This window comes from Apteryx mantelli, chromosome 27 (genome assembly GCF_036417845.1).
Source record: "Apteryx mantelli isolate bAptMan1 chromosome 27, bAptMan1.hap1, whole genome shotgun sequence".
Classification (NCBI taxonomy): domain Eukaryota; kingdom Metazoa; phylum Chordata; class Aves; order Apterygiformes; family Apterygidae; genus Apteryx; species Apteryx mantelli.
In genome coordinates this window covers 3,833,933-3,848,469 of record NC_090004.1, presented here as the reverse complement: position 1 = coordinate 3,848,469, position 14,537 = coordinate 3,833,933, and the positions used below count along the sequence as shown (strand labels likewise).

At 56.4% G+C, this 14,537-nt stretch overlaps 1 protein-coding gene across 5 annotated transcripts; it reads right to left on the bottom strand.

Moving 5' to 3' along the window:
- Window positions 1-430: 430 nt before the first annotated feature.
- GMEB1 (glucocorticoid modulatory element binding protein 1) lies at window positions 431-13,262 on the bottom strand. Of its 5 annotated transcripts, none has more exons than XM_067311541.1 (10): window positions 13,203-13,262; window positions 10,605-10,768; window positions 9,317-9,429; window positions 8,240-8,364; window positions 7,166-7,269; window positions 6,558-6,712; window positions 5,660-5,788; window positions 4,784-4,921; window positions 3,553-3,675; window positions 431-2,424 (listed from the first exon to the last, which is right to left on the bottom strand). In XM_067311541.1, the coding sequence occupies exons 2-10, from the start codon at window positions 10,730-10,732 to the stop codon at window positions 1,703-1,705; spliced, it is 1,737 nt and encodes a 578-aa protein (XP_067167642.1). In that variant the 5' UTR covers window positions 10,733-10,768; window positions 13,203-13,262; the 3' UTR covers window positions 431-1,702. The 5 variants fall into 5 exon arrangements, with proteins under 5 accessions (XP_067167642.1, XP_067167643.1, XP_067167644.1 ...); XM_067311542.1 differs by having other exon boundaries at window positions 431-2,409; XM_067311543.1 differs by having other exon boundaries at window positions 9,317-9,399.
- Between the last annotated feature and the right edge of the window lie 1,275 nt (window positions 13,263-14,537).

Sequence of the window (14,537 nt, the reverse complement as noted above, 5' to 3'; positions counted from 1 at the left end):
TCCCAAACTCATACAAGCCGCTTCCACTTCTGAGCACCTGCGGGTGCCCTGAATAGCTCCCCCTGCCCCGCACACCCCTTCGCCCCCGTCCAAAGCGCCTATAAACTGCTACAAGCTCCCACCGCAACGGGAAGCGGCTCAGGGATGGGTCAGGCCCGGCGCAGCTCTGCGTCTCCAACCCTCCGCTAAGCAGCGGGTGGGACGCTGCCCTCCGGGGCCGAGGCGCGAGGGGCCTCCGAAAGGGAGTCCTGCTGGTCCTGCGCTCCTCGGGAGATCACGGAGCTGCCTGTGACCTACCGACGGAATAAACCATTCGGGCATCCTTCGATTTTTCCTTTTAATGCAAAAAATAGCCAAACACATCTTCCTTCTCCCCTCCCCACCCTCCCTCCCCAGGTCTGTTTCCTTTTGCTGTTGTTTTGCTTAATATTTCCAGCCAAGCAGCTCCCCCCCTCCCAGCCCGCCCAAACCTCCGCAGCTCAGGCGGCGCCCAGCGATTCTCCCCCTTCCTTCTTCCCGCCGCGGCGCCGCTCGAAGGGACCCGCCGACGGAGAGAGAGGGAAGGCGGGAGAACGGAGGGGCAGCCGCGTTATTTCAGCAACGTGCCAGTTCTAATCCTGCAAAGAGATTAAAGGAAGAAAGAAGAAAATACAAAAATAAAACCACCAAACGAGTAGCGACAAGCACGGAGCAGCCCCAGCACACAGTGTAAACAGAAGGCGCCCCGATCCGGAGTCCAGCTCTCCCAAAAAGCAACAGCACAACATGCTTTGTACATCCCAAAGGTCCCTGCAGCGCTACGCTGAACAGCGAAGAGGGAGGCTGCGGTTTTAAGCTTGAGTTGATTTTTTTTTTTTTTGCCTTTATGTACAAGGCTGAAGTGATCTCGGAGTTTCCAAACAGCATCTGTAGCACCGAGCCTGGCCAGGTGGGGAAAGGGAAGGAGGAAAGGTGCTGTGGGAAGAGGCAGGATTTGGATGTGGGAACCCAAGACCAGCAAGAGCAAGTCCAGCACTTTGCATCTGGCAAATCTGGACAAGGGAAGGGAGCAAACAAATACAAAAAAAAATCGATATAAAAACAACTTGTGTGGAGGAGGAGAACATGGACAGTAAAGTCACGGTTACTGTTTTCTTCCCCAAAGCAAAAATAATAAAAAAAATCCCAGCTGAGGTGACAGTGAAGAGTCCAACAGAATTTCCTTCCCCGGAGGAAAATAAAAATACAAATGAGGTACCTGTTCCACCCCAAAGCCATCACCCCCTTCCCACAATCACGTCAACACTCCAGTCACTGGTTATTGTCTCTCTGAAATAAAATAGTCCCGGCCGCGGGCAGGCCTGGATCAGAAGCACCATGCACGTGGCCTGCGCCACCATGCGCTCTCAGCGTTGGGAGCCCTTGCCCCGTTCCTCCCTGCTGTGGGTTGTTCAGCAGAGATCCAGTCTCTTCTTGACCCTACAAACAGGCGGTATTGTTCAGTGCTCCACGGAGACGGAGCCTTTTCCAGGTCTCCCGTGTTTCTCCACTTTTTTTGTTTAAAAAAAAAAAAAATTTATATATATAATATATATATATTTTATATACTGTACAATGAAAATATCCATGGAAACAAATGGGGTGGCTGGAAAAATGTTTAACAAAAAAACCCAAAATAAGACAAATCCCCAACTCTTCCCCAAACTGATGCTCGCCTTCCCTACTAGTCCTCCAAGACCACAATCTCCACGTTATGGACCTGGTGCTGATGGTCCTCCACATCTCCCACCACTTTCTCCTCAGTTCTCAGCTCCGTCTCCAGGATCACAGCTTTGCCCTCCGAATCGTCTGTATCCGCCTCAGGATCTGGCGCCGGGTCGATCTCTATGATGGTCTGTCCGTCGTCCGAGGTGCCCTCCACGGCTTGGATGGTGGAGGTGAGGCCGGACTCCATGGCCACCAGTTCCACGGGGTTCACCACAGCCGCCACGTTCGCCAGGGCGCCGCTGTCCTGCATCGCTGCCGAGCTCAGCAGCGCCAGGCTGGAGGACGGGTGGAGGGTCACCGTGTCGGAGGAGCTGGTCTTGGAGGAGGACACCACGGTGGCGTATCGGAAGAGCTGGGAGCCGGTTGGCAAGGTATGAACAGTCACCGGGCTGGAGCCTTGGCTAATGGTTGCCATCGGGATGTTGCCCACCGAGAACTGCTGTCCGACGGGTGCAATAGCAATGGGCGAGATGACCGTGAACTGGGGCTGCTGGATGGGCGTGGAGGGACTGAGGACGGTGGCGGAGGCTGGGCGCTGCAGCCGGGGTCTCTTGGGGGGCTTGGGAGCACTGACGGGCATCAGCACCACGTTCTGGATGGTCTGCGCCTTCGCCTTCTGGTCCTTGGCGAGTTTCTTCTGCTCTTCCAGCTGGCGCTCCAGGTCTGCAAAGAGAACAGCTAAGCGGTGTGTTGGGCTACGGCAAGCAGCGCTCCGGGAACTCACGGGGACTCGAGGGCTCCACAAACAGCCATTACATCCCATGCTGTGCGACAGGAGGTTTCCTAACTGCCAGTCTAGCATTTCCCCCAATCCACTCAAGATCAAACGGCACTGAAGGGAAAGGCCGGACTCTCCTGCTCTCTGGCCTGTGACAGCCATTTACACAGACCTGCTAAACGTCCTGGGCCCGCTCAGCCTGCTTTGGCCAAGTGTCAGAGCCTGCATAAGGAACAGGCGACAAAGCACCGGCCGTGCTCTTTTCCCCTCTATTGCAGTGCCGTTAGCTACTTCCATGATCTTCTCACTGCCAAGACGGGCACTTCTGCTCCCCAGGCTAGACCCATTTACGAGGGAGAGGGGACAAGCACCTCCGGGCAGGGTGAACTGCTTCCTGAGCTTGGCTGGATCCCTTTCCCAGGAGCCCAGCATCCATACCTGGGTCAGGGAGCAGGACTGTCTGGGTCAACACAAACATCTCCTCCCTCCACCCTTGTCTGTGTGAACACTCAAGTCAAAAGTAGCACAGTAACATCTCATTTTTCCAGGGCAGTAGGGGACTAGGACATCCCAGATAAGAACAGGTCCTACAGGATGCAGGAAGGGAGACACAGCCACCAAACAGCTCTGAAGAATCCTTCCAGCTTATTGGCTTCAGCTCAGGGCAAGCCACACCAGACACCAAATAGCTTCACGCCAAGACAAGAAATAACTCAGCCCCACAGAGAAGCTTGTTAGCTTGGGCACAGCACCGCGCTGCCTGCAGCTCAGATGACCACATCTCAGCTCTTAGCTAATAGCACCTATTTCCTAACGTTGACTGAATCAGACTAGCACAGCCGGCACCTCAGCTTCAGCAAAGGGCACAGCCACCACTTTGGGCTGTCTAATGCGCCAAGCAACTGCTCACTGCTAGGCGAGGGATTGTTTCGGAGCAGTGCGTATTGAGCAAGAACCCAAATATGGTCCACTGGGGATTAGGAGGCAGCTGTAAATGAAAGGAGCAACTTTGCATCTGTTGAGGGAAAGTCGCATCAAGTCCCAAGAGCAGCAACAGGATTAGAAGCCTTACTAGGCATCGACTGTACCTGCCAGAGTGTAAAGAAACTGCTCTTCTCCTTGCTCCGTCTGGTTTTTCCTGTTGTCCAACACCTTCTTGACTGTGTCCATTAGGCCAAATGTGTGAGCAACGTTATTCAAGACTGCAGCATCTGCAAGGAAAGTCCATGTGGATGAGGGCTTAGTCCCACAGGTGGCTAAGAGCCTCCATCAGACACTCAGCAGATGTTGTTATAACATGAAAAATCTTCTGTTGCTTTCCGTAAAACCATGTCTGTTCTTCCACAAGGACTAGCTGACAAGGGCAGGCCCAGCTCCCTCATCCTTCTGACATCCAAGGACTAAATAATCCCATTCATATGACAAAGAAACTGAAACAGGATGTGTCACCCAAGCAGTTCAGAACTGCTGCAAATGAAAGCATAATTTGCAATCGCAGAGATACCAGCTAGATCTCCACCTACAAATCATCACCCCATACTGCTGACAGTGTCATTAACATGCCAGCTCCACTGAAAGCTGTGCAAAATTTCTATTATAATCCACTGTCTTCAATCACTCACAGCTTCCAAAAGCTGCCACCTACCAGACACAAAGATCCACCAGCCTAAAACTGAATTAGAAGAAAAACATCCTGGGTGATACGAAGTTTGGGGCTACATGGGTGTTCTTGCAGCAAGAGCACCAACTCGAGCTGCTCTCAAACTCTGTGCTCACAGGGCCCTGTGCTAAACTGGATTAGGGAACTGATCCAAGTTAAAAATAACCCTAAAAAGGGGAGGGGAGTTATTTTTAACCCAGATCAGTTCCCCTTCTGCTTTAACCCCCAAAACAGGCTTTCTGGCACAAGTGAGGACAGAATGAGAAGCAAGGGGGCAGGACCTATTTAAGTCAGCACTGCCATGGAGAGAAGTGTTTGAATAACTGCGGTCCGAAAATCGAACCTGGGCAGGCTTTAACAAGCACTGGGAGCCGAGGACGCTTGCCCCATGGTCTCAGCACAGTGCCACCATCACTTTGCTCAAGGGTGGCATGTGTCCTTCTGTCTCACAGTGGTTTAAGTAAATGCACTTTATGGTTGGGCAGGCTGAGACCACACCCGGACTCAATTCCCACAGCTCAGCTAATGAGCGGTAACTGGGTAACTCATTTATTACCATCCTGACTCAATAGCTTTAAATTGCGTGGCTGGACCCTTGTCACTTTTTTTGCCTGCAGCTCCCCTTTTGAGCATCCTTCCCCCTCTGGCTCTCAACCCACCTGTCATTTGGAAGGGAGACTGACCCAGCCTTTGCTGAACGCCTCTTAGCACCTCTTCTATCTCCTTCTGGATGTTGCAGACGACCTCTTCCATCAGCCCCACATCAGCTATTCCCTTCCAGAACATCAGTGTGTCCTCTGGCACAGGGAAAGGAATTGACAAGAAGGGAGAAGTCAACATGTACGAGCATTTGGCATTTTCCCTCAAGGGTACCTTAAACCCATGCCAAGAGCAGCGAGCTGTCAGGCAAGAGTAACTTTGCAAGGCAACTTCTAATTTGGCCATCGGGGCAGACGTGACAAGCGAAAAACAACAAAAGAAACAAAAGGGATCCGAGAAGCAAATCACTAACAGGTTTTCAAACAGCACATGACTTCCAAGGCAACACTTCACTGCCTCTGTTCATCTTCACAGGATGCAGAGCTTATAACCTTCATTTGAGGAAACCACCTAAGCAGATGCCTAGGAGAGCAAGGCACTGCAGCAGGAGAAACACAGCCCAGAGGGCTGACGGGGTACTAACATGGGGGTACGAAGATGACGCTGCTCACTGATGGTTTCAGTCTAGCTCAAGGCTGGGAGGCGTTTACATCCTTAAAATGAACAAAAAAAACCCCCTCACTGTACCTAGTGGCAAGTGACAAAAGGGATTATCCATCAGCCCCAAGGCCAGGGTTGAAGTCCCACTTTTCCTGCAGCACTGGGGAGCGCTGTTCGGCAGGGACCTTGCACACCTGGGAAGTGCTGGGATGGCCAAAGAGCTGGGGGACAGCTCTGTCATTGCCTAAATTCCCCTAATTCCCAGGATTTCAGTCTCCAAAACGTAACAGGCGAGGAGAGGGAGAGAAAACACCCAGCAAGCTGCTTGAGCTTACCCGAGATCTCATCCGTGTCCTTTTTCATGCCTTCCTCAGTGGCCATGGTGACGGCAGCTGTCAGAGCCGAGTTCCACTCGATCCCCTCCTCCATGCTCTCCTCCGACAGCGCGATCTGGGTGATGCTCCCTGCAGGAAAGGCAACGTCAGCTCTCTCTGCAGCACCCGGAGTGCCAGCCCTGAATCCCCGCTTTGCTTTCCACCTCCCTTATCCCTCTCAGGCTCTTTTTCACTCTCGCAGTGAGGTTGTTTGTGCCTGGCTTCTTTAAACCAAATTAGCTAAAAGCAAATATTGCTGCTTCTCATTGGAACAGTGATTGTGAAAGGCTCTGGGGCTTCTGGAGGGAAAACCACGTGCCCTCCAAAAAGCAGACTGGAGTCCTAGCATAAAAGCAGCAGAGCAGGATCAGAATAAAAAAAGGGTACAAATAAGCCTCAGCCCAGTCACCCAGCAACCCTCCTCCCCTTGCATCATCACCAGAAAGCTCTATATGTCAGAGATGACCTGATCTCTCAAGAAATGACCGGGTCAGGAGCCAAGCTAGCTTATAAAAGGAAGACGGATCTGACTCAATCCTAAGTTTCTGGATCAAATTTAAGACACCTAAGCCAATGTCTAGCCACTGTAAGGTTTTGCCATGCGGCCATGGTGCTTTTCAGGGGATTCACCTTAGCCTACAGACAACTCTGCCATCTCATCCATCCAGGGTCTCAGAGAAAAGTAACCTTCCCAGAAACCAGAGCAGTAAGTGTCCTGAATGGTGGGACTGCCCTGCTACACCTGGGGAGAAGGTGTAAAGTGCACGTGCGGCAACACAGTTTGGTAAGTCCAAGGAGGGAGGGAAGGAGGCAGAGGAACGTCACCAGGAACTTGTCACATTGCTAAGTGGCTTCCTACCGTCAGCTGATGTGGGAGTCTGCACCACGCTCTGCTGCCCTGGCACCGGTGCTCTGGCACTGCTGATCAGGAGATCAAACTTGGTGCTTCGGCAGGTGTTGGTGCAAACTTTGTCGTGCTGGTAGAAGTCGATTTGCCCCGAGTCCATCATCTTCCTGTGCAGGGAGTGGGGAGAGAACCAGGCTCAGCTCAAATCTCAGCCTGGAGACAAAAGGGAGTATTCCACGTGGGAATACTATGGCCATGGGAAGGAGAGAGAAAAGCAAATCCAGCTCCACCCTGCACACAAAACGCCTCTCACAAACGGTGAGTACAAGCCATCGCCCAGCTCCGTACATGTGGCTCCAGCTATGGGCCAGCCCTGCTCCATCCCCACCGTGTACCACGACACCCACGCAAGGCCACTTCTGTACAAGATGAAAAATCCTGCCCCTCAGACTGTGGGGCCAGGATCTCGCCCCCAGAGGTGCTGCAGGCTGCTGCCCAGGTAACGTGAACCTCCAAGAGATCTCCTGGGGACTGCAAAGCAACCAAAATGCCTGCTCAGGACCCTGCAGCTGCGGTGATGAAGTTCTGAAGCTGGATGCAACAGTGAACAAATCAAATACCTCAGCATGATTCCTCCAAGACGAATGGCTCTCTTCCAGTCCTTTAGGGTCGACTTGCCAGCCAGGTGAACAAAATGCTTCGGGCTGATCAGCTGGTCGTTGAACTAGCAATAAGATAAGCAACAGCTCAGCAAACACAGGGAAACATCACTTGTGGAGACTGTGTTGGGACATCCAACACAGTCAGTTCAACTCATCTAAGCTTCCATCTCTACTCAGAAAGACGAGCTTCTTCCCAAGTCCCTATCAGGAACCAACTTTGAACCCCTCAACACAGCACTGCTCATAATAATAGAACAGATATGTTTGCAGGGACAACCTGCTGCTCATTGGCATTCAAACCACACTGATCTAGCTAGGAACAGCCCTGAAGGCTTTTATACAGAGCACAAACAAATTAGCTCCTTCTGTGAACATGTACAGTCATCTCTGAGATCATTATGGAAGACTCCTATTACATCAAATGGCCAAGCAACGTCTAGCTGACAGTTATTCACTTAGGCATCTGTTCTGTCCTGCTCCGGTGACTGAGATGGTTCCTGTTGGGGGTCAGCCATAGAGCAATCGCTCCACAGCGGCACACGGGGACTCAGCCTCAGCACATCAGCTATTATATTAGCACATTGTCAAGGGGAGAAAGGTAATAGCAAGGTTTCTCTTCCTGATGCATCCTGCTCGCTGAGGAAGAGACAGCCTCAGGAGCGGAGTAGCAGAACACCAAAGGAATAAGACAAGGAAGAAGAGCTCTGGCAGATCTCAGTACACATCCCCTGCCTGCCTTCAGCTCTCAGCCTCTCGTTGGGTCCCAAACATGACTCTGCTTTAAAGGGTAATCAAGAACAGCACAGAAATATAAGGTGGGTGAAAGCACTTCATTCCTTATCCTACACTCTTCTCTTGCTTCTTCCCATGCCAAAACCAACTTTAGTGCTAACAATCCAGCATGCTGCAAGGGCAAAATCATTCAGCTCCAAGATAAGACTCCGATGAAACACAAATAGTAAGAAGGTCCTGTGAAGGTGAAGTACCAGCGCTCGAAAGTGGAGAAGGAATCCACTGCTAAAACTTTGTTACCTTTACACACTTGACATTAATTCCTGGACAGACGAACTTCTTCCAAAGCAGGATGGCTTTGCTCTCCCCGCAGGTGATGGGATAGGCAATCTCAATCTCCTCGTTTGTTTCAATGGTGCTGGGGTCTGAGGGAAGAACGGGTCAAAATGAAACTTTCCACCCAGGAGGCTCAAATCCCACAAGGCAGGAGCCTAAAGCTCACAGGTTGCGAGGCCTAGACTCAGGAAACCAAAATAAGGGCCGTTCCTAATTCAGGATCAATCCTCTTAGCCTTCTGCAATTACTAGCTCCAACAGCAACTAGCATCTGCTCTTTAATATCGCAACGCTCAAAATGAAGCTCATCTATTAGGAAAATGTGGGATCAGCAATCCAACATGTCCATAAGGGGGGGTCAATGAGAACAATCATTACTTGGCGGAAAATCTTGCTTTAAAATGTGAAACAGACCAACACCTTGCTCTGGCGTCTCTTTATATTCACTAATAATCTCTTCTCTGCACACGCAGAGTTCTTTGCTAATATTTCCAGAAGACCCACACCCCCACAGAAAGCAGAACACTAGTTCAGATCTAGTGACAGCACCTAACAACAGGAGCCTTTTCCCACACATTCCTCAGGCTGGCAGGGAGCACACAGAGCCAACCCGCTCGGTTCCTTTGAACGTTCGACACGAATCTGTAAAGGTGTTAGTTCAGCGGAGAAAGAACCAGCAATCAGTCTGATGCTTCTGCCAGTGCAGACACAACCGTCATCCTAACAACCATCATCCCTGCCTATTAGGGTCTGCACACCAAGACTAATGCCAAGTCTCGGCTCCCCTGGACCCCGTGGGAGCCCTTACCATTCATTCCACGAGAGCCAGGATCTCAGCTCCAGGACTTTGAGACCAAGCAGTAACAGCAGACTCTTAGTCCAGAGTATGCCCAGACCCTGCACCCACATCCATGACAACAGCCTGGGAAACAGCATCTGCAGGGGCAGAGCCAGAAGGAAGCCCGGCGAACCAGAGACACCAGCCCAGCTGCAACGGGCCCTGCAGAGGAGGGGATTCTGCCCATGCCAAGGAGGAACTCACCGATCCCTTCTTCTAGTTTGTGTATGGTGTGTGTTTCAACAGCCACTACGGCGGCGCTGGCCTCAGAGCCCTCTTGGTAAATCCTGTTGTAAAAGTGTCCATCGATAAACAAACTATATAAATCACGGAAAAATTAAGATTCATAGCACAGGGTTAAAAACTTGGTTCATTTCTTTCTTGCCTGTCCCTTAGGGACACAAATCTTTTGTTTTACACAGTTTCAATTACAGGCATTTTTTTTGGCATGCGCAAAATACGGTAATAGCCCCAAGGAGTGAAATATGCAGAGGTGTTTGCAGTCCTATCGCCTCACCTCAGCATCGCCCGTACAACTGAAACCGCTCTGCATCTCGTTTCCCTGTACCTTTTCCTCTGCTTTCTGATAGAAGCAGTTACCCGCAACAACAGGAAGCAGAGCTCAGTGACCCAGGATTTCCCTTCCAGCCCTGTGTGACATTCTGCAGCATCGGTTACTTCCCCTGGGGGATCACACAGGGAAGAGTCATTGCCAGGTCCACATGCAAAAGGGCCGAGGCAGTTACTCTTAATAGCAACCCCGTGCTGCAAATGTTATCAAACTGGAGTCGGTATATTTTCACGCTGATTGATACAGATATGAGATGAAATGCTGGGTGTCAGCCACTTTCCATAACAGCTGCCAGTTCAGAGCATCACAGAACAATTCCCTTTAACCTCCCCGCTTCCTTGTATTTCCGATCAGGATCCACGAAAGCAGGCCCAGAAGCATATGCAGATATGAATGCACAATCACAAGCTGTTGCCCTGTGCGTGGCACAGATCACCACAGAAAGCAGCTGCAGTATTGCAAAAACCCACCCGGGGGATGGATGAGGATGAGGAGCAGAAGGAAGCCTGGGAGGATGCGCGGCCGGGGCAGCACCGCTGACCGTGCACCTCGGCCCACTCCCACCCAGCGCCTGTCTAGCCGCTTCCCCGCTTCCACGGCCGTGCTGGGTGGCGGGGTGCTGTGTACGCTGCAAAATGCATATATAGTATCATGCGGACACATCTCCGCAGAACGATTCCAATCCTCGGAGGCCCCGCGCCAGCCACACGCAGAAGCTATTTTGAGTTATCGTTGGGGAGGTTTTCGGCAGTTTTGTTTCTCTTCCTTTACCGTGTGCAAAACAAAGCCGACATAAACCTCGCCCTGCTGGAAAACAACGCAGCAACGCTCAGTCCCCACATCGCCCGAAACTGCAAGACGCAGCCTCCCCCCCAGCTCTGTGATGCATCTCCCAGACACGGGAGGACGTGCACAACTCACCCTTGCTGCACCGGCTGGAGCTGTAAGATCACTTGGGTTTTGGTATCCTCCGGGTTCTCCCCTTCGTTTCCTTCACTTGGTACGACCACCACATCACCCACAGGGACGCTCACTTCGGCATTCGCCATCTCTCACATGAAGCCCGGCAGCTGGGTGCCACAGTGCTGTAGCGGACAAGCAGAGGCAGAGCTGTGCCACAGCAAGAACCAGACCGCCGCCGCCGCCTGCGCGCCGACGGGCAACAGCGACGCTTTGCAAGCATCATCCCCGAGAGCCCCGCGGCAGCAAACGCAGCGGCTCCGGACTCGCAGGGACGCGGGCTTCGCGGAGCGGCTCTCAGACACGAAAGATGGAACCAGGCATTATTTTAAATTCACCACGAAAGAGAGACGGCAGGTATCTGCCAATAGGCACGTTCTCCCCAGAGAGGATTTCTCCTCGCCTGTCGATCACGATAGCTGGGAACATCCGATCCGATGACACAAAGATGACAAACACGCTTCCCCACAATGCCATCTTTCTAATAACTTTCACGGCCGATCGCAGAGCGGCTTTGCTGGGCTCTGCAGCTTGCCAGCCCAGCCCCGCAGACTCGGTGCCAGCCAAGCAAGCCCACATGTTAGGTTTTGGCAAGAGCACAACAGCGCAGGGAGGAAGGTTTCTAAGACAGAGCTTCCCCCCCCCCCCAGGCGGGAGCCCTTGCAGCAGGCACCGCGATGCCCTCATCTGTCACCACCGAGAACGTGCCTGGGACGGGTCCTTTCCGCTGCGCACAGGCTGCAGAGAAGCCTGTATCACTCGTGCCAGAGGCAGAGCGAGACACAGCGATACAGAAGGTCCTCGCAGCGTTTTACAGCGCGGGTGTTTGTTACGCTGTTAGGGCCCGCTTCCTAACGCCGCACGGGGAAGCATAAAGGTGATTTTGTTACTGGGGGAACGAAAAGTGTGGGAAGAGGAGAAACAAATGACACAATAATTCAGTCCTGTGTTCCAAGCGCGGTTCAAGATTATCCTCTTGGGTTTTAAAACCCTCCCGAGTTTTGTCCTCATCCGCCTCTACACGATGCCCAATTCTCTGCGCCCCCAAGCCTGCGTGCTGGGAGACGCCTTTTCCTCAGACCCTCCTGCCACCTGGAACGGTCTCCGCACGCGCCTCCGTACCGCTAACCGTGCCTCTCCGCAGGGGCGACGCGGCCGGGGCTGCCGCGCTTGCGTTCGAGGCTTGCCGCAGGCAGGGTTTCTCGGCGGCTGAGCTCCCGCCGCGGCCTCTCGCGTCAGAACGACACCCTGAACCCGACCCCGGCTCCGGCCGCGTTCAAGCGCGAGGCCGAGCGGACGGGCGGAAAGGTCCGGCAAAGGCCAGCGTGCGCCCCCGCCCCAGGAACGCTCCCGCCTCGCGCGAGGACGGTGCTTTGGGAAAAAGGAAGGACGAGGCGCGCGGGGGGCCCGGCTCCCAGGGATGCCGGGATCCAACCCCGTGGGTCGCTTCTGCGCCGTGCTCAGTGACGGTGCCGCACCTCGGGCGGATGGCAGCGCCGCTCCCCGCGTGCCCCGGCGGGGCGGGCAGCACCCCCCGACACGCCTCGCAGCCCCGGCGAGTTAAATGAAACCAGAAGCCAGCGCCGCATCGCGCCGCTTCCTCAGGATTTCCGCCCGGTGCCAGCGGGGATGGGGATGGGGCTGGCCGCCCGGGAGACGGCGAAACCCCGAGGATGAGTCACTCCAGCCCACGCCGGACGCCGCGCTGGGGCACGGAGGGGTTCGGGGCAGGTCTCCCCTCGCCGCAGCCCCCCCCCAGCTCCGGCCAGGCCCGAGGCCTCAGGGCCAGGGCTGCCCCCCGCGTCCCCACAGTGCTGCCCTAAAACACCCCTGCTGGGGGGGTCGGGGGGGTTTGGGGGGGCCCCCGGGCTGCAGCAGGCTCGCTGGGTGCCGCCAGGCCTGGCCTCCCTGGGGAAGGCCCTTCCCTCCTCCTCCTCCTCCTCCTCCCCCGTGTGGGGCCCTTCCGCAGCCCCGAGGCCCCCCCGGGGCAGGGATGGCCGCGGGGGGGGGGGGGTCGAGGCCTCCCCCCGGCCCCCAGCAGGGGGTCGCCGGCCTCCCGGGGAGCTGCCCGGCGGCGCCCCCCTCCCCTGCTAGCAAGGCGAGGGGTCAGAGGTCAGCGCGGCAGGAGCAAAGGTCGCCCCGCAAACCCCTGGGGGTCAAAGGGCGCCCCCCGCCGCCGCCGCGGAGCCCCCAAGGTCAAGGGTCACGGAGGGGGGGGGAAAGGAGCGGCCCCCCCCGGCGCGCGGCCCCCCCCGCGGGAGCCGAAGGGCGGGGCTGCCCGGGGGAGGGGCGGGGCCTCCCCTCCCCCCCCCCTCCCGCCGCGGGCGGACGCAGCGGCTCGGCCCCCCCCCTCCCCCCCGCGCGCTCCCCCCCCCCCCCGCGGCGCGCGACGTCCGCCCTCGCGGCGGCGGCGGCACGTACGGCGGCGCGCGCTGGGGCGCCCCCTCCCCTCGCGGGCCGGGCCGGGCCCCCCTGCCCGCCCCGCCCCGCCCCGCCCGCGCGCCGCGGCGCCGCCTGGCCCCTCCCGGCTCCCGTAGCGCGGCGCCGGCCGGCCCTTACCGTCGCCGAGCGGCCGAGTCCGGGGGCTGAGAGAAGGGGGAGGGGGGGGAAACGGGCCGGGCAGGAGTGAGCATGCGCAGTAGCCGCGGCGGCCTCGGCCGCCAGCACTTCCGGCCGCCGCCTGCCTTAAAGGGGCCGCCGCCGCTTTGCCGCGGCCGACCCCTGCGCGCGGCGCCGTGCTGCCCCCTGCGGGCGGCCGGCGGCATCGCCAACGCCGGGGGGGGCGTCCCGGGGGGCTGCGCGGGGCTCCGGGCCGGGCCTCGGGGGCCAGGCCCCACCGAGGGGTGCTGCCCGCGCCCCCACAGCGCCCGGCTCTGCCACGCCGCGTTGGCGTCCCGCAAGGACAGGCCGAGCCGGGAGAGAATAAATCAACAACATCTGTTTATTGGTGTCGGTCCAAGGGAGAGGCTGGGGAGACAGTTCAGGCGGGCGGGGGTGGGGGGCGGCTCTGCCCCCTTCTTTCCCCCTGAGGACGGGCAGGGCCTGGCTGCCGAGCCCGCGGGCCCGGGTTGTGCCGGCGTCGTCCCCGCGGGCGAAGGCGCTGCGCCCTCGGCCTCGGCGGCGGCGGCCCTGCCCGCGCCAGGCGGCCGCTCCTCGGCGGTGGCGGTTCGGCGCCTCTTGGCGTGCAGCCGCCAGCAGGCACGGAGGACGGTCACTGGGACGGTGGCTGAACTTGCCTGGCGGTCTCGGCTCCTGGTTGAACCCGACCGTGACCTCGGGGTCCGCCCTGCTCACCTCGCTCAAGTTCTGAGGAGCAAGAGAGCACCACGAGGAATAAAGCAGCAGCAGCAGCACCAGGGGTCTTCCTGGGTGCGCGTCAGGCCTGGGAAAGACCTGCCCCAAAGCACGTTAGCACCTTTCTGGCCTGCCCCACCCTGGGACTCCAGTCGTTGCAGGCTAGTCCACACATGTGAGCGCTTGGCTGGGTCCCGAAAAGAGACCTCTTGACACCCCAGAGACACAGCTTCTTCATGCCAAAATCTCCTGCTGCAGCGCACGGGGCTCACAGCTGAAGTTATGCCGGATTGGAGGATTGGGAGAAGGTGGCACCCCCGTGCCAGCACAGGGTGGGGGTCACCCTGCTTGCAGGGTGTCGTCTCGCTCTGTTCCCTCCACCAAGCCAGCTCCCCGCTTATGTCCCAGCACTTGATTCCCCAGAAGAATACCTCTTGGTTGCACATGTGGGGCCTAGGAAAGCTGATGCATTTCCGTAGTCTGCTGTTTCAGGCTGCCTGGCAGCAAACCTCATCCGTGCTGCCAGCTGCAGGAGCTGCCATTTGCTCTGCGAGCTGCGAGAAGGGAGAGGAGGAAAGGAGAAGAGCTCAGAGGGCAGAA

Bases quoted from the DNA above. Each gene is read 5' to 3' on its own strand.
- GMEB1 (XM_067311541.1), bottom strand. From the start codon at position 10,732: ATGGCGAATGCCGAAGTGAGCGTCCCTGTGGGTGATGTGGTGGTCGTA. The intron at 9,430-10,604 runs GTGAGTTGTGCA...TGATTTATATAG, and splicing joins CTCCAGCCGGTGCAGCAAGG to TTTGTTTATCGATGGACACT. The intron at 3,676-4,783 runs GTGGGTTGAGAG...CTTTCCTTGCAG, and splicing joins GTCTCCCTTCCAAATGACAG to ATGCTGCAGTCTTGAATAAC.